Here is a 20687-nt window from a genome sequence, read left to right on the forward strand (position 1 = left end):
TTCTTTCCATCTCTCCTTTAACCCTTCCTTTTTTTTATTGCTTCTTCTTTCATTCCTTTACTACTTTTCGGATTCGTTCTTTCTTTCTGTATTGCTTCCTCCTTTTTTTCCTTCATTTCTTTTTTCTTTTCCTTTCTATCTTTCTTTCTTATTTTTGTTCCTTCTTTATTCCTTCCTTTTCTTTAGTTCTTTCTTTTTTCCTTCCTTCACATCTATCCTTTCTTTACCTTTTCTTTTTTACTTCCTTCCTTTTTTATTCTTTCTTTCTTTTCATCCCTTTCCTTCCTTCCTTTCTCTTATTCTTTCTTTCTTTTCCTTCCTTCCTTCCTTCCTTCCTTCCTTCCTTCCTTCCTTTCTTTCTTTCTTTCCTTCTTTGTTTCTGTCTTGCTTTCTTTTTGTCCTTCATTCCTTCATTTCATGGGGGGGGGGAACGAAAGGCTAGATAAATAAACTTGCGCCTTTTTTTAATGTTTCTTTATTTTTGGGGACCAGTAGATTTTAGGTTCGGACCAGTAAAAATTTGAAAAACTGGGTATTCTACTGGTCCGACATGAATAGGTTGGACCAGTAGAAAAAATGGGTTAGTGTGGAGCCCTGCTTAGAGGCTGTTCTCACTATGTTCCTAAAACTAGTTTAGTGGAAACTAGTTTAACGCATAGTGAGAACGGTCAAAGCGGTCTTGGAAGCGATCTTCCAAACCAGTTTGGAAAACCACCTCGCGATGTAGTTTTCAAGATCGCTTTGCCTCGTTAAACTGGTTTTAGCGTAAGAGAGGACACAACCGATCTTCGGGAAGCAATCTTCGCACATTTTGAGCGCGCTACTCCACACAACAGGTGTAAAATGCCTATGCTGCGGTTTCGAATATCGCGCGAAACGTCTCACCCCACCGAGAGCGTTTCCATAGCAACAAGAGCGCTTTACGTGAAGTGATTTTGAAAACCACTTTCGTGTGATCAAGTGAGAACGCTAGCAAAGCGATCTTCCAAAGTGGTTTCCTGAATCGGTTTCCAGTAAAGTAGTTTTAGGAACGTAGTGAGAACAGCCTCTTATTTCCTGATTCCCAGGTTGTGAAATTACTGTATGATTGGGTGCCTTCTGATGAACCTTGGTGCAGCACTCCAACATTCACACATTTTTAGATGCAATGAAAAAACATTGCAATGATGAATTAGTATGGTGAAATCTACTATTCTTTGCCATACCACTTTGTGTATTAGATCTCCCTGTGATATATACATGTACAAGCATTCTATTCTCAGAATTAATGTTTAGTGATGGTGACTCACACAGCTGTCACTCTCTGTCTGAAATTGACACAAATCATCCAGAAGAAGTCCATAGTGTATGCAATTTGATATGGATACTAATGGCAAATCCGTAGAAGTGGGGCGCTCCGATCTCATCAGGGAGATTTCAGATATAAATTTGCCAAATCATAGCTACATGTAGGTAAGAAAATAAATGTAAAAATTGAAGTTATCACTAAAATGAAAATTAAATTCTGAATGGTGGTTATATTTTTACTTAACCTAATAAAATGTTTATAAGGGCACATGTGAATATTTTAAGTATATGCACACCTGTTTGAAGTACACACCCACAGACCCCTGGATTGAGAAATTCCAGATGTGAAAAAAAGGCAGGGAAGAAGAACAGGGAGTGAAAGAAGAAAAGAGGAAGATGGGGAAAAAATAAAAGGAAGAAAGAGAAGAATTGGGAAAAGTGGAAGAAGATGAAAAGGAGAAGAAAGAGGAGGATGAGGAGGAGAATACGAAAGGATAGAAGTAAATAAATAAAGGAAAGAAGGATAGGAAGAAAAAAAGAAGGTAGGATGGTGGAGTACAGGCTTGAAAATTATGTAGAAAAATGTGATTAGCCAATGAATCAAATTCATGAAAACGGCTTGTGAGAAGAGATATTTGCTGATGCATTTAGAAGGGAGATAGAGATGTTGTTTTCCTTGGGGAAGATTATATTGATTGTAGAGAATGTTCTATAATTATCCATGTGATTAGCATAATGTGCATGCAGTGAGTTGGCTGGCTACATGAGGATTCATTACATTATATGTACATTTGTGAACCAAGTGCATACAGACACACTCTATTGAATATTGATATGGATTGGAAACAAAAGTAGAAAAGCAAAAAAAAAATGTGAAAAACAAATTTTGAGCAAAAATTAATTGTACCAGAAAGTGTTTAATTTCATCAAGATGACTTTGTTATACCCAAGCCTTAGTAAGTTAAAGTCAGTGTTCATCTTTTGCATTTAATTTTCTCCTGAAACAAAATCATGACTAAACTGAACATTGCCAGGGAATAATTTTCCTGGTATCGCATCGCAATTTGCTGAACAGTTTTGAAAGACTGCTCTGGCTATGCACAAAGTCTTTTGTATTGCATATTTTTACATAGGACTGAACATTACTTAGTTGAGAGCTTTTCCCTAATGGCCAAAAATGCTATGCAAATTTGTAAAGCAAAATTATTTCCTGATTGCATGTTACTATGATGGAGACATTATTTCATGTAATACTTTAGCCTACATTGTAAACAAATTCAAACTCTAAATGTATAAACATGTCCTCCCTCTCCTAAGTAAATGAAGTCATTATTATTTATGGCTCATGGAGCTGTGCATACTGATTGGCCATGGGGGCGGTGTAGTGAATTTTGATGATCATTTTCTACATTGGCCTTTCAGACGTCATGAAATTTATTGTAAGACTTCATCTTGTGAAAGACACATAGGATAAATACATTAACAGCTACTTTAATAATGGACCTTTTGCATAAAAAAGATAAACCACCAACTGATGTCCATCTTATGATTTTAAAGATTCTATCTTGTGATATTTCATGTTCGAAATTCAGAAAAGGAATGATTAATTTGTCATTAGTTCATTACTATTAGATAGATTAGAATAGATATCTAGGTAGACATAGAGAGTTTGAGCTCGAGTAGCCACTTTGTGTAATACAAGTTTGTCTAATTATTAGATTCATCATCGACTGATAGTCTAGACCAAGTTGGAATAGGATAAAATAAGATATAGCCAGATTTCAAATTCTATGATAACTAAGTATAGTACAGTATAGTATAGAGGCATTTTTAACACTATCAAACTGTTATGGGGAGAACGAGGTTACGACTAGCTTACTTGTAAATTGTTTGTGCACTGAATGGATATTAAAGTTGTAGATAAGTTGAATTAGACCAAGTGAAATTATACCAAGACATGTTAGACAAAGTGGGATTTATTCAAAAGGAATAAGATAGACCAAATGGTAACTGTATTACAAACTCGTATATGGAATCTGAGTAGTCCATTTGGATAAATTACCCAATGAGAATTGGACAAAGCGGTATTAAATTGAAACCAAGTAGCAATTCACAAACCTGAATGTTTTCATATTTGAAACACTCTGAGTGAATTCAGTCTGCATGAAATGACTGGTAATTGAACGAAAATGAAATGGACTGGAAGCAAATAAACTGATCCCTATGCAGGGAAGTGAGATTTATATCAATAAATATTTAATAACGTCTTCGAATCAAGCCCTTTGTAATGACTTTCCTATGGACTGAGTTTGATCTAAAGTAGGACGTAAGTGAGCTGGAACATCATAGGTCTGTGATGAGGTGATTTGTGAAGTGATTTAAAGGTTTGTGGCTTTTTATTTCGTCAAAATGGGTTGTTGGTCTTTTGAGAAGCAAGGTTGATAAAAGAAATTGTTTATGGTGATGTGATATGACGAGGAGGGGAAGAAGGAAGAAGGGTAAAATATGCACTTAAAAGTGATTGAACAAGTATTTAGAAAGGGTATTGAAATAGAAAAAAAAGACCATGAAAATGTTCCTGTGCTATCGACCTCAACAAAGGGAGAAAAAGCGAACTATCATTTCATCCAGTCTAAGTTTACTGATTACTGATGTGGAGGTTGAATATCCCATTGTGATATTGATTGTGTTTGATAATTGATTTTTTTTCCATTATTAACCTGCTTTAAATCAATTCAACTTTGAACTTAATTAAAATACTTAGAAAGATTCATGAAATATTTTGAAGCAAAATTAATGTTGTAATTCTGTGAATTCTTTGTTGAGTAAGCTCTTTGTTTGGTCTGACTTCTTGCATGAAAATCAAAACAATATTCCTGTACCGTGTACAAAAATGAAATGGTCACATACAGCGTATTATAAAATTAATGCTTGAAAAGATAGGATTGAACCTGGTCGATCACTCTATTGAGAGCCAGTGATAAAAAGGCATATGAATACATAAATAACAAGTATTTTAATAATCATTATAAACTGAACTTCAACTATTCCATTCTGCTTAAGGCATTAATTTTTAGATCAAAGTAAATAGTTTTAAATTCTGAATGATTTTAGAATTAGCTTAAAAATGTCCATGGAGTAAAATTCTTGATTCAAAGTACGAGATTGGTTTTGAATGTCCATGGCAGCCCACTCTACTAATTTAGAATACAAGGTATTACAAGAAGAGGCAGGATCCATTGATGTGAGTGGGTGTTTGGTGGTATAATTCCCAAGCAAATGATACACAGAGATCCAATCGGTTTTAATACCCCATTGACCCGTGTATGTGACCAAAAACCTTTGGTAACCTTATTCACCAATGCCCTATTTCCTAGTGGACAGCATCTATGTAAATGAGATGCTCTCCTGCCTACATCCTATAGGGGTGAAAAGGGTTTAATCGTGACAGTGCATAATGATGGTGACTGGTGATAAAAGGATAAATTTAGTTTGTCGAAAGCAGAAAAATTTGCTTGTGATTCAGGCAGAATGAGATAATGTCAATTGTCTTTTTTGTGTGTTTTCAAGACCTAATGGAAGTCATTAACCGTCTATAGAAGCACCAACAATTAGGATTGTCAGGCACCATATCAGAGAATCCTAATTATATAGCAGTGGTGTATGAGACTCTGTCACTCTGATCATGACTGCCAGAAGACTTATTTATGATGGTACCTTTATCGTGACATGGGCCTACAGATCTATGATGAGGCCTGAGTCATTACGTCTAATTTGAAAAACATTTAATAATAGACTATGAATAAAAATTAGATGATGGTGAAAAAGAAAGTTTCAATTCAATCAAATTGTATCTCATCAAAGTTTGCACCTACAAGTCAACTTCGAGGCCAAGGGCACTGTCACTATTATATCAAATGTCCAATATAAAATTCATGCTTTGATCATACCAAAGGTCATTGTTTTTATTAGTTGATACACAAGGATATTTGAATCGCCTTAAATTGATTTTTCAAAGGAAGCACTGTAAACAAATGTGGTGTTTAATAATGATTCTGAAGATGACCAGTGCATGTGAGTGTTTGTGAGATGGGGTGGAAAGAATAACCCATTTCCATGAATGTGTGAGGGAATCAAGTAAGCTATTTAATGTGTGTATGTGTCGGGAGGCAGGGGGGGGGTGGATTGAATGATCAATTCCACGTGTGTGTGTGGGGGGGAATTGAATTCTTGAGCTATTCCATGTGTGTACATGTATGTATGGGGGGGGGTAGATGGATCGAATGACTCTTTCGGGGGGGGGGGGGGTGGATGGAATGACCTATTTCCATAGCAGGCTCTCTTTCATGTAGAGAGTTGTAAACACTTGAAATCTCTGGGTTGTGTCTTCCCTGCCAGGTAAGCCAAGTGCATGTTAATAGTTCAAGATGCAGAGGATATGAAGACTTGACCTATCCAGAATATTGCCTATATATTAAAGGCTTTGAACCTCAAAGTGATTTTTTTTTTCAGATGAAGGCCCCCTATCAAATTTGTTTAAAAAGATCAATTACATCTATACATGTACATAACATAGCCAAGATTTCAATATTTATCATTGTCTGCAAAAAATTACAAAATAGAACAGTACATCAAATATTTGAAGAACATCCATCATTGATTCATTTGATAATATAATTAGTGAAGATATTTATGTACATTAGCCCAAATGTATTTAAAAAAATATTTTCAAGACACCAAGTATTTCCATTTATTTGATTTACTATAAAAAGAGCAATTCAGATCGATTGACATATTCGGGGGGTAAAGTTTGAATAAAATAATTAAAGTTGGCAATTTGACTAGGGTCAGTCAGGGTATGGCAAACATTTTTTTTGACCTAGCCTTGTTCTAAAATTTTTTTATCAAGACAATGTTTCAACATTGCGACAAAAAAGGTAGGGTTATATTTCTAAATAGCCTCACCTGCAGAATAATGCTGCCTCAGAGACATTATTCATCTTCTGTCAAAATTCATCTTGTTAATATTTCTTTGTGGATTGACTTCTTTAAGTTTTTGGTTGTCATGGCAATGAGAGACCATCCCAAAGGGTGATGGATGGTACCATTGTAAAAAGCGTGACAGGTGGCAGTACTAACCTTGCATAGGTGAGTGCAATTATGCATCACCATGAAAGCATCCATTATACAACTAAAATATGAAAAATTGCAAATGTATAGCACCCAAAAATTCAAATGCAGCGAGGATAAGACGAACATTTCTCATCTTTGATTCAAAACACAGGAAATAGCCAGGACTTAAAATCAGCAGTAGTTGTATAGAGGTGGGTGTGTACAGTGCCATCAGTTTAGCTACCCAAATACTGTATGAAAATTGTGAATTTGTCACCATCCAAAATTGAAAATGCAATTAGGACAACAGGTTCTCTGTTTCTCATTTGAGTCAAAACACAGGAAATTGCAAGGGTTTATTCTCAAACCCATTTCAATTCAGCACTCATCCATGTGGATATATGATCCCATTCTGATTATAATCCGATTTTGGTGAATTAATATAAAATCTGATTTGAACAGACATCTTATTTTGGGGGGGTTTTTTTGGAGGCTGAATCCTGTTGCAGTGCAATGTGGCATGTTGATTGATACGGTCTCCGTCCATGGGTATAAATAAAACTCAATTAATTAGCTTAGATTGGTAAGCGTGCCAAACCAAGCTCAATTTGATGATACAGGATGATACTTGGTAGTCCTGAAGGTCATGTGTATTTCCAATTCTCACGACTGGTGTATTCACACCAGCTCAAAGTTTGAGAATGTAGGTACATGTACATGCATACTCTGATCACAAAATGTATCCTTATCCACCTCAATCAGAACGTATGGGGGAGCATTTCATGAAAGCACTTGTTGCGTGTTTATCAAAAAGGTCCTGTGTTATCCTATAGTAACCATAGTAATAGCCAGTCATATTCAGGGTAAGTTGTCAGATGTAGCTGACAACTTGTTAGATGATAGATGTTGATGAAATGCTTCCCAGGGATTTTAGCCTATGTGAAAGTTTTAGCCAATGTGAAAGTGAATGTACTTGTAATATTCTCATGAGTTAAATCGTAGGGACTTGTCAGATTTACTTTAACCTTTGCAGGGATTTTGTTTCCAAGGTCTTGGATATTTTTGCCCTACGAAAGCATATTACAAAACTTTCCAAACCCCACAAGTGTGTTGGGTGCGGATGCCGCGGGGCTGCTGAGCTAGCAATTTTTAATTGCACACCTCATCTGCTACTCGGACCATGCTCATTACTTCAGGAACTTACCTAAAAGTCTCTTGTTTGAATGCAAGAGAGTGGGTATGAAGGGTGGGTATGAATGCACAAGATAATTATCTAATATTTTGAGCAATGAACCAGTTCTCGTATCAAAATTTACAGGTGTTCTGGAGTTCGAGTCGGTCTGAATACACCTGATAAACTATAAACAGAAATAGAGAATACTAGTATGATACAGGATAGGTCAGAGAACAGTGTCATTATTCATAAAGGCTATTGGCTATGGTGCACTTAATTTGAAATGAGGAGCAAGTAAAAGTGATGTTGGTGTAGTACAAAATTTATTGAATGTTGATGATTATCAAGTGCACTTTACAATTTAGGAGATTGTCTGTCACAGCACTTAATAAATTGGTACCACAGAAATGTTTGATTCATCTTTTCAAATTCAAATTTGCAAGCTTACATGTTCCTATGATTGAATTAAATCGTCTCAATCATTTTAATCCTGCACTTTTGTAACACCGAACCAAGCGAGAGGCTGGAAACTTAATAACATCTCTAAAGTAATTAGGGGTGCAACAAGTGAAGTATGATTCGATTTCAAAGAAAAATCAGAATAATGAATAAAAATGAAAATAATGATCAGTAGTAGAAACAGAAGATAATAATAAAGGAAAAGATTTCTTTGCTGTTCATTTGTAAAGAAAACTTGCTCATGGTTATTTTCAGCCTTTTTGACTGCTCATGAATTTTATGCTTCGAAAATTTATTCAGCTAATACTTGACACACATCACATGTACTGGCAGAAGTGATGCATCAGAGGCCCGAACACAGGCCTATTTATATTTGTCTCATGCACCCTGTTCTCCTCTTCTTTCTAAACTAGTTTAGTGGAAACCTAAGCCCAGTCTTACAAAGAGTTGTGATTGATCCGATCAACCACAACCATTGGATATGGAAAGCCAGCAACATCAACATCTAACAGGCTTGTTTGTTCAAAATACTTTCTACATATATGATGTATATTTATATTTAGGCATCCATTGTTTTCTTGAAAATTCAGTGTGCTTCGTTTTGTTTGCCGAGGACATTTTGCTAATTTCCAGTAGAAAAAAATTATGACATTGATGGATTTCCATATAGCTGAGATTGATGGGATCAATCGCAACTCTTTGTAATACGGGACCCAGCTTTAGTAAATTAGAAACCAGTTTAACATATAATGTGAATGCTCCAAGTGGTCTTGGATTGTGCAAGCTCGGGCTGATGAGGAAGGCACCTCTAGAGTGAGAATCTGACTCAGTATAAGCCAAGGTCAATATTGATTTCTATCAGGTAAAGGCCAGATTAAGGAAATGGCAAACATGTTTGATGTCATTTCACAATTTGTATTATTATTCACTGATTCAATGGGACGAAAACAGACAACTTTGTTTATCATGTCAACAATATTATCTTTTTGTTTGGATTCCGTTTCCATGAAATTCAATAGACAACATTCATAATTCTCCTCATCGTAACTGCAAGTTTAATTGTACATGTATGATTTTTATTTTCATTTCCTAATGTAGCCTGAAGAGAGTTTCTAGTTAATGGATGCTCTTCTCGAACTGAAAAAAAAATATGGGAGCATGAATCTGGTATACTGCAAAAAAGGCTTATGTAGGATATTTATTGATAAGCCAGCATACTGCTTGGAAAGTTTCTGCCAGATTTGGGGAAAAAAACCCACGTAAAATAGTTGGTCGAGTTGACATTTGGTCCATCTATGCATGGTCTAACAGTGAACTCATTTTCTCTTTTTTTCTGTAGGTTTGCACGATGTGGGGAGCCGTTGATAGCCACGGTGTGTTCAGATCATACCATCAAACTGGTCGGTAAAGATTCCATGTCATCTCGAGGCCAACTCACAGGTAAGCTTATCTGACCATACAAGGGTCCATGACTTATTGCCAGGACAACAAGCTAGGATAGTGATATGGTCTTCTAAATAATCAACATTTAGAAAATTGTGGAACATGTTACAGAAAGAGCTACAATAAAAAGCAAATCCAAAATTCAAACCCAACTTGATATTTAATCAATGAAATGGGTGCACTATTGACTTGTGCTTTTGAGTTGTGTTTAAACTCTGTCTGTGATTTGCCCCTGATTGAGTGATTCTTCTGCATAGTGACCAAAATTGAAGTCATATATTTAAACCAACAACAAAATATGAGGGTACTCAAGATCATTTCTTTTTTTAAAGACCCCGATACTGTTATGCTGTAAATTGAATATGCACAACATTTTGTATTGAGGTCATTAGAATGATTAAGCAACATTCTATATTATCAAAGCAGTCCAATCATCCTCAACCATCGCCTCAGGTGTGAAAGAATCGACCTAACAGTAGTGGGGATGTGTATTTTAGATCATATAGATCAGTAAATAGTTGAGTGAATGATATCTAATGAATAGATTGATAAAACAGATCAGTAAATAAATAAATAAAGAATGAATGAATGAAGTGAGTTAATAAGTGAGTGAGTGAAGTAATGTATTACCATCTTTTAAATCAAGTAAAGCTATTTATTTTCCGCTCTAAATTTTCAAAGCAGTATTTACACAGGAAACAAAATTGTTATGACATATTCCAAAAGATATACAAATTACTGAAAAGATATTGGACTGTAGTGTTATTAGAATTCTCTAGACATAAAGAAAGCGAATTTCAACATATTTTTATGTGGACAAATGCATTTGGTACCTTTCTATACTGTACATAGATGTTCATGCAAGGCTGTAGTGAAAAATGTAATTTTCCCTTTTCCTACCATTTTCTACATTTCTCTAGGGTGTGAAGATGGATGAAGCGTTAAGTGCCGAGTATTGCAATTTATCATGAGAATACAATATAATCAAGATGATTGGAATATTGATGAGATAGGGACGGGAAGTATGTGGGTGCATAATGTGTCACATGACAGAGAAAGGGTGCAACCATGAGAGAGAGGGGGGAGGGCAATGGATGTCTGCAAGGTGTTCAATAGCTTTTTTTTTTCATTTTCACACGTAGCATTTTTTTCATTTTTCTTCACTGAAAGATGACTTCAAATGTCTTCAGAGAGGAAAGAGAGAAAGTGGAGAAAGGAAAGAGACAGAGGGGTGATGAGTTTGGCAATATTGAACAGAGAGACAGAGACACACAAACAGAGAGCGAGAGAACTCATTTCATATCTACTCAAGATTATAGATGAAATAGACTTGCTTATGATAGCACTTTACATTGACTGTTATAAGCTACTGAAATATTGGCATGTGATTGGCTGAGATTACAGGGCTTGGGTACCCTTTTGATTTCCCTCAATGCCCTTTTCATTTCTCTTAGATATTTTATGCTCCCTTTAAAAAAAATCCCAGTTGTGATGCAGTGTAGAAATATGCCTCATAAAAAATATGCCCTTACCTTAAATACATTTGCCTCTTAATACTCCAGTTATTTTGTGCAAATTTTGCAACTTTTTTTATAACTTAGAATTTTGAGATGCTAATTTTTCATGGTAATACTATAAACTAGATAATTTATGCAAAAATTTTGAAGAAAAAAACCTTTTCATGACAGCTTTTTAAATTGTGGTTTTTTTTAAGTCAAAGCATTATTTATCCAGACTTTGGTGCCTCATGATAAGCCCTCTATATGATTAAGAAGAGTTATATCTGTAGAATACAAACTGTCATGATGTCGTCTATGGATAATACCATGTATAGCTGTTGTGTATGCGACTTGTCGAGAGCTGACGTATGATTATAAGCTTTCATTATGTGCACAAAAAGCCCTTCACTGAAAACAAATATTTTCTCCATTTCAGCTATCTGCCATTTAAGATGGAATGACCGTGCCTGCCCAAAATGTTCCGTCAAACTTAATTTCAAGTCGTTGCGTATGGAAGGCAGGGCACCTCGCCTGTTCATTTTCCCGATGTAGCTTACAGATCGAATGAGAATCCAATTTAGGCTCAAATTTCCCTCGTAAAACAGAAAATTGAAAAGAAATTGGGAGAAGTAAAGGGCAAAGGGATAAGCTATCAAGCATCAGAGAAGTTGAAGATTCTACAATTTCCTTTCAATTAGATAAAGGAATATCTTAGCTACATGTACTATGAATGGCTCAGAACATTGAATCTATGTTATACATTTTCTGGAAAGATATTCTGTATAACATTGTGATGATAGTAGAAGATTCAGGAAATTTGAATAATTTATCAAATTACAAATTAAATCAGAGAGGAAACAATGATTCTATTGAAGAGAAAGTCTTTTAAATCAAGGTTAATAAAGAAATTATCTTTTCAGAGGGTTTGAACACAACTCAAATGTTATTAAAAGTTGGCTTGGTGATGTTATTGTATGGGGGAATCAGAAAGTGAAAATTCATAATCTGCTACTATCCAACTGGAATCTTGCTTCTGAACTACACAATTTTAAACACAATTGTAGATATGATGAGCAAGTGGATGAGAAGGGGTAGATATTCTAGTCGTAAGGCTTCATGGATGCACTCATTATTTGTGGGGGGAGGGTAAGATGCATAGAAAAAATGAAATTTTAAAGCAAGCTTTTCAGTTTGGTGCTTTTGCATTTTTTTAAGTGAAATACTGAAATTAAAAGATTTTGGGTAAATTCTATTTTCATTAAAAGATGTCATTTTTTTCAAATTTTTGATGGGGGGCTCCCCCCCCCTGCATACGGTCATGTAAGGCATACGGTCATGTCAGTCACACCGACTTAACATTACATCATTACCAATGGAATACTGTCAGTTGGACTGGAATCCGTTTCATTTGTTTGACTGTAGCGTAAGCTTTGCTTTACTTGACTGAAAAGGGGTCTAAAGACCATCCCTAATGAGCAGTAGGTGTAGTGTGATGGCCTTATAATGGAGATCTTTCTAACATCCATTCCACTAATGTCTTTATTAGCACTCACTGCATGCACTCTCAACCTAATACAGCTGATGGTGTCTCCGTTAGAGAACCGCTTCACGCAGCAGTTAGCAATGCATAAACCACCTGTACAGTACCCTGTATATGCTTTCAAATTGCTTTGAACAATCTGGTTTGCTGTATAAACTGATCAAATTTTGTTTAAATTTTAAACATATTGCTTAAAACTTAAAGAATGTCCAGTTTCTGATATTTATTGCTTAACTATGAAACTTTGTTGTTTATTTTTATATATTTTTTGTAAGTTAATATAGTAAGCCAGGTTGTTTAAAATTTATACACGTTTGATTACATCTTCTCTTGGATTTTTATTTAAATTGGAATGATATTGTAAAAAAATGAATGTCATAATATTTTAAATGAAATTTTTAATGATCATCAATCTACTTGAATTTGCTTAGTATTATTAAATACAATTTTCATGTACAGCATATTGGTTTGCATTTAAATTAGTTGTTCAATAGTTACATGATCACTTTTCAGATATTGAAGGAGATGTAATCCTTTTCTATTTTAGAATATTACCTTTACAATTTACAATAAAACCAGATCTACTATAAAGAGTAATCAGCTAAGCATTAAATTTATTTCTAATACTTTACCAGCAGACTTTATCATCAATCCAATGTTTGTCTAGTCAATATTCAAAGCCAATCTAATCTGGATTTATTCATCAACTCCTTGAAATTAAGACTGTACCTTTTTAATTCATCATGACAGTTGCAGAGGTCATTGTGATGTTTCTGAGAATTCAAACCGAGTTGAAAACCTCAAAACAGTTGTTTAATTTATTGAGATCTATGATGTTATAGCCACCCTGCTTTCATCGGCATCCAATCCAAACAAACATGGAGCCTGTATGCAAACGTCACGATCCAACACATATCTATAGCTAACCAATGATTGTCGAATTCAAGAATACTTGCCCCTCTCTCTCAAGACATTTACATATATCGTGAATCTTCCGCTCGGCTTCTCATCTCTCGCCGCTTTTCTGCTTTCATCTCGGCAAACACAGCCACAGGCCATACCTTCAAATTCACTACCCCATGCCAAATGCTTTATGACCTGTAGAGGGAAGAATAGAGCGTGGGTTGGGAGATATTTCTTGCTTCTCCCCACAATCAATCACAATATCAGGATTACATCACCATCATCATCCACTTCAAGATTTTAAAACACAGGATTTATGTTGGAGGTTGAATGATGAAGTGCCTTTATTTCTTGTGAGATGTGGGGGGGATTTTCTCAGTGATTGGGGGAAATACAGAAAGTCACAAAAGAGCCATCAATTAAAGGTCAAATTGAGAACAAAGAAGATAAAATTGACTAGTGAACACTGCTTGGATATCACTCATGTAAGAGACTCCCACTATATTTAAAGATAAATAGCTATAAAGAAACAAAAAACATGCCTGATAAAACTTAAAAACTTAAAATTTGCATAATGAGAAGGGGATTTTTTTTAAACTAATGGTGAGGAAATTAGTGAAAGCAAGATGAAAAATCAAATCCTTTGATGATTTTGAGAGTTAATGCAATACAAGGTAATGGCTCATAGTCAAGATATACTGGAAAATTGTATTAAACATACACCACCCGGTTTATGTAGCATGCTTCACCAATCCCTCAATACACCAGTATTAGATTGATTTTAATATATATGTTTGGTTGTTTTATCTTATTTGGTGTTAATAAAAGTCTTTTGTGTAATTTTAACACCTTGGGATGTTGCCTCATTTTTAATTATCATGGTTCTTTTTTTTTAGTGTATTCATGTAAACCATGAGCTGAGTGCTAAGTTAGGTAAATGTCGAGAGAGAGAAGTTATATAATTGTTGATTAGATAAATGTCAAGGACGAAGTAAACGTAATCTTTGAATATTCATGAATGATGAATGAAGGTGTCCAGTGAAATGTACATTTTGTCATTAAACAAGATTCAGGTGGTTTTATACACCAACATAAATAAATTTGGCAGTGCTTTTGCATTATGAAGATTGAATCTTCTCCCTCCACTTCTCCCATCATGTAATAGTATATTCATCCACTGATTATCTGATGCATTCTGGTCCCATTGACACTAAGCTTAGCAATTGATATTTGAGCTGATATTAATAATTGATGACATTTATCATTATATCCAATCAGTCGCAAAAATCAAATGTACGATCAGTTGCAGCAAGGCATTACGTGGAAGCAGCCCTTTGGTGTGTATATTTCTATGTTTAATGTATGAGATTCACTGTTGAAAAAGAAAACCTTCTCTGCCTCTGAATAATTCTATTTCAGATACTTTATTGCCAGTCAATTCACTTGGTGGCAGCTGGAATAAAATATGTTAGCTGCTTGTATGCCCTGGATGGGGGTATACTGCATAAATGGTCCGTTTCGACTCATAATGAATAAATCACACATGTTGGTATATATGTACATAGTCATCTAATGCATCCGCTCGTCTTCCTGAATCACTAACACTAAGTGCTTTTGCCCTTGATAACCAGTTAGATATTTTGTTCGAATTTCTGTTGCTTTTTGGTAAGGCATTGTAGCTTTTTAGCATCTGTTGTGATCAGTTGTAGGTTGAAAGAGTCATTTTCTTTACTTGTAAATAATATTTGTTATGATTATTAAATCTATTGGAAGAAAACTTTTGGCAAAATTAAAGTGTGAGATGAAAAGAAATCCCCACAGAAAATGATTGTATTATTTTTTTCTACCTCATAGGCCTGGATAATTGATTCCTGACCAAATAAGAAGGTGGAGAGGAGGGGGGAACATTCATAAAGTTCATATGACCTTGTCATTTTACAACATTGAGGATTAAAGCTGCTCTAAGTCAGAGTCTTTTTTCATGAATACCATACTATGAATTTTGAAAAACTTACTTGTAAGTTTTCATTAAAATTATGTAATCCTACTTTGAAAAGGCTAGATTGAAAAATAGTTTGTTCATTCTTTTCTTTTTAGCTTTGTTTGATTTTTTTATTCAATTTTTTTTTTCACCACAGCCTTTTAATTATATCTTTTGTATTTTTTCAGGCTCAAATTTTAGGTGCGCAGAGATAGAATTAGAACAAGGCATCATTTTATGAAATTATGAATCTCAACTTGTTGGAATAGTATTAAATCAGAGGTCAAATGGCATTGATCTTAAATTGTATTTTAATGTTATCTTGAGTAGATATGAACCTTTTTAGACCTTTCAGGACATTGACATGAAATACAATTGATCTTTCAATTAATTTTGTGATTGATTGCACATAGTAATGTATTCAATCCTAAAAATGACATGTGAGTTGAGAGTTGAGACCTTGAAAATATATCTACAGTGTATATATTGTGTAAAACTATGAATTTCAAATTGTCAGACTAGCATTTTATCAGAGGTCAAAAGACATTCATTGTACTTACAATAGTATTATCCTAAAAAGATGTGTACTTTTCTATTGTGAACTTTGTTCAGAACACAAAATAAAATTTAGCAATTATTTTTTCATATAGATTGCATATAATGATCCTTACCAAAGTTTGTCAAACTGTGTAATACTGGCCTTGGTCTGACAATTATCTGTATTGTGTCAAAGTCAATGTGATGTAAGGAAACAAAAGAGATTCTCAAAGAGGCATTTTGAGTTTCTTTTCTCTACATAGTGCATACCATAGATAATTTAATAACTTAATTTATCTGTGCACTTATGGTCAAAAATTACTTTATTGTTTCAAGTCAAATATATGTATGTTCATTAAAATTTATAATAATAATAAATAATAATAATGAGACTTGTAGAGCGCCAAATCTTCTCTGTAGAGTGCTCAAGGCGCATAAAGAGCTAAGAGTTAAATAAAAAAGTTTTTAGAAGATTTTTTTAAAGTTTTGACAGAGGTATATTTTTTATGTATTCAGGAAGGCTATTCCACCAAGTGGGGCATGCAAAAGCAAATGATCTTTCCCCCAAGTTTTTTTTATTGGGTATTGTGTCATGATGTGACTGAAAACTGAGCTATTGTAGAGGTTAACAATATGACACATTATAATTAGTTTCATTATTCCTTCCTTCTGATCAGTATTTTGGTATCTTTTGGTTATAAAGTATAAACATGTTGACAAAAATTTTTTTTTTAACTTAACACTGTTTAAATAGTGTTTAATAATAAAGTGGGATAGTACTAGTTTATTTTGTATGATGCTTTTCTTGCTCATGTATTTAGTTAGTTTCATTTATTTCATTTTATTTCCAGGCAAAAAATCAACAAGAATATGGACAAGAGGAAAAAATTACCACCGACTAGTGCCTGAGGATGACTAAAAGAAAAACTAGTTTCTGTCATGAAGCTCTCCTCACTAGTCGGGGTTTACAAGTATACAAAAAGAAAATCAGAATGAAATGGCAATAAATTTTTAGATGCATAACTTATTAAAACAGACAATGAAGATGACACATTTTCTGAAACATCCTAGAACTGCTTTCTTAGGGATGTAACGACTATTTCATTACTACATATATTCCATCAGCATAAGTTGAGACAAATATTGGCACAAAATATGTATGAAATGCAGAGGGATTCATTTAATATTCCATTAGTTTATCTGCATACTTCCTCATCTGTCAATAACCATAGATGGGGAAATTGATTTCTCTTCTTCAGTGAAGGCTTTTAGATGTGTCTTTTTAACATCCATCGACTGACATTTCAGTAAATGAAATTGCATTTAGAATATATGCTAGACTTGATGGAAAGGAAATTAAAATGACTGATAGGAATCGATGTTGTGGCATTTAAATGACGGTAATTAGTTGTTTTGTAACACTAAAATCATGTTGCAAAATCTAAAGAGGGAATGGCTGCAATTTGGATGTGTTTTGTTTGTTTTTAGAATTAAGGGTTGGGGAGGGTTAGAGTTGACACGTGACCTTATAAGCTCTTAGATACCCAGCCTCTCTCCGGGAATTGCAAAATGGCAGAAACAGTCAGTTTGTTAAAATCCCCTTCCATGTCCTCAATCTGGATTGTTGTAATTTAAATGATGTTATTAGAGTTGTGGTAAAAATACATGTGAGTAAAGCCTCTTGAAATCCATTACGCTGCTAGCAGAGTTATGATGGTGAGTAAAGATGACTAATGTATTCATGCCTATGGGGGTCATAGTGTCGCCGCATTGAAGATGTAAAGATGCAATTAGATATTTGAATGGCCATTAGGCCCAAAGACTGCATGCCGGCAATGTAGATTTTAGGGCTGTTGATTGCCATTAGTTATTCCTAGAGGGCACATAACGTAATGCGTTGACCTCATTGCATGAAGACTTGTATACTGCCACCATTAGATAATCTAAGGATATCTCATCCGTAATTTTACCGCGATATTCCTTGTTCGTTGTAATGTGAAGGTGTCCACTGAAAAGTAGATTAGAAAATTGATATACATTATGGTCATTATGAAGTTTGAATTCTTTAATTAACCTGATTGCCTTTAAAAGGTCTATAGCTGATTATTTTTTTCTCTGTGAACATCGCTATAATGTATCATTATACCTCGTATCCTATTATTTGATTGGTTGAAAGAGAGTAAAATATGTGACCATTTTTCAAAGAGGTTGGATAATTTTTCTACCACTCAAAAGCAGCCAGTCATTGTATTGGTACTTAACTGCTCTAAAGAGTAATGTTTTCCCCTTAGGAGAAATGAGAGAATTTTTATTGAGAGAAGACATTTTTTTCATACAATATTTTAGAACATTGTTATAGGAGAATATATTTATTTTTATGAAAGAAGTAAAATTCTCTAAGAATAAGAAAATACAGGAGCTGTAAGCCTGTAATAGCTCTAAAATGGACCATAAAATTCAGAATTATATAACAATTACTTCAAAAGCACCTTTTCACCTTTACAAAGGCATCTTAATTTAATAAAGAGCCCCTGGAGTACTCTGCTTATTATAACTGTACATAAGGTAGACATTATATTGATTGTTCTGTCACCCCGTCGTTCTTCCATTAATAAATCAATTATCTATTTTCATTCTACCCCATTACTTGTCTGCATCAAAATATGGTATGAGTTGATGGTAAGGTGAAGGAAATGATAATAGATTTATAAATAGAGTAGCTGTTTTGTGTTATGGCTTTTTAAAATATCAATTTAACTAGTGAACATTAATATTAGAAAAAATTAACATCGGGATGAATTTTAATCTTGAAATAGTGCTGAATTTGACTTAAAGATTAACATGAGTAGTTTTATTGAGAAATGTGAAGTGTCTTTGCGTTCGAACACAACCTCGAAAATTCAAACTCAACTTGATTTTCAACCAATAAAACAAGTGTAATAGGGACTTGCACTTTATTATCTATGCATTTAAACACAATATTTTCCACAAAATTCCCTTGAAGAAGTATCTTATCCACGGGCATACCTGGGAAATCTCCCAGGGGAAGGGGGCTAAAATTTCTGAAACTATAAAAATAAGAGGTCAAATGTCATTTTCATTTGATTTTTTAATGAACCATCAAAAAACAAATTCTGACAACATTAAAAAGTTCATCAAATTTCAGGGGGGCAGATACATTAATTTCTATCCCATTGGAAAGATTATTCAGCTATCATGACAATTTTAGGTGGCATTGATTGCTATAAAAACTGTTTTTTATTTTTTATTTTTATACAAAGCTTGATCAATAATACAACATTTGACTTTATCTAGTGAACATATTCTTGAATATGATTATATCATAATACACCTTACAAATGGTACAAATAAATTGATAAATATGATAATGCAAAATTCAAGGCAGGTGAATCATTCAACAATAAAATCTTGTCAATTTGTTTTTAATTAAATTGTAGGACCCCATCATTTAGAAGAAAATATGAAACTGAGATACAGTCCTAAAATACAGTCCTTATAAAGGGTAATCATTAAGAAATTGAACAATACATTTCAGACTTCAGTTCTTTGGAAAAAGACAAATCTGTTTATCCAAACACATTATTCTGCCTCCTAATTGAAAAACCTATACTAATAGGCCTTATCGATTGTGACAGAATGCCATCTGCCCTAAAACACTCTATGAAACCATGTTCACATTGCCTAAAATTAGATCTCAAACTATATGAGATGTAGACCACCTGTACTGAGTTTAAGTGCTGTGCGAATGCACTGCCTTTGTACTGTATGCACGCTGTGAAACAGTCATTAGCTTTCTCATTTATTGAGCGAAAATAACCACTTTCATGCTGGCCTCCGACTGTACACCCACTAATGCAGGATGTCATTTATAGTATTAACCGTCATATTAATAACTTTCTAATCAAAGTGTTGATCAAGTGAGATTTGCAACACACTGGATCCACCCTAAATGTAATCTGCAATTTGATTGTTAAAGTATACTGCATGTATTATAGAGAAAAATGTCATGAAAGCTGTGGGTATTTGTTTATTTGTATACTGCCTCAAGCCATTCATCTTAATTGAGTCTGTATCCAATTTCCTTGAAACAGTAATCATTACAGTTTATTTCTCAGATTTGTGCATGAATCTTTGAAACTGTAGGAGGCTATGAATGAAAAAAACATTTTGTGTTTACATCCATTTACTTCCAAATGAAAATTCTGAAATGCAGTAAGGTTTCAGGTATTCCAGATAGTCATAAATCGACTGATTTGTATACAAAGCATAATGTAAAGGCTTTGGATAAATATTGTGTTTCAGCATTTTGGGGGTCATGTTTGAATGTCAGTGCATTTAAGAGAAACCCCTTTACAGTTGAATACTCCATCCACTTTTCATAAACATTTCAAGACATAATGAACTTTTTTCTTACTAGCAATGAATCCATTTCATGATTTCCTGAAGTGATAGGTGAAATCTTTCACTAATAATTGATTTTGCTTTTATTACCATGCTGTCAAAATGTATCCTGGCTTTTAGACTGTTTTTGTGTTGAAAGTATTTTTTTGTTATACATTTGTACACCTTGCCAATAGCAGATGACATCCCATAATACTTTGTTCCATAGTCCTAGGTTTACTATAACGCTTCTTTGTTCCTATGTGATTATTATTGATCTATTTAGTTGACAAATATATCTCGTGAGACTTCAAATATCAAGCGCGTGATGGTGATGTTGCAGTGGAACCA

At 34.1% G+C, this 20687-nt stretch overlaps 1 protein-coding gene across 3 annotated transcripts in view; it reads left to right on the forward strand.

Moving 5' to 3' along the window:
- The window catches only part of LOC121407227 (WD repeat-containing protein 89-like), a 71603-nt gene that overhangs the window by 13392 nt on the left and 37524 nt on the right, over positions 1 to 20687 (forward strand). For all 3 annotated transcript variants that reach the window (XM_041598194.1, XM_041598196.1, XM_041598195.1), the window contains exon 3: positions 9372 to 9472. In XM_041598194.1, the coding sequence (XP_041454128.1) occupies positions 9372 to 9472 (101 nt within the window). The remainder of the gene's footprint in view (positions 1 to 9371; positions 9473 to 20687) is intronic.

The sequence above is a fragment of the Lytechinus variegatus genome, chromosome 2 (genome assembly GCF_018143015.1).
Source record: "Lytechinus variegatus isolate NC3 chromosome 2, Lvar_3.0, whole genome shotgun sequence".
In the NCBI taxonomy this organism is placed as follows: domain Eukaryota; kingdom Metazoa; phylum Echinodermata; class Echinoidea; order Temnopleuroida; family Toxopneustidae; genus Lytechinus; species Lytechinus variegatus.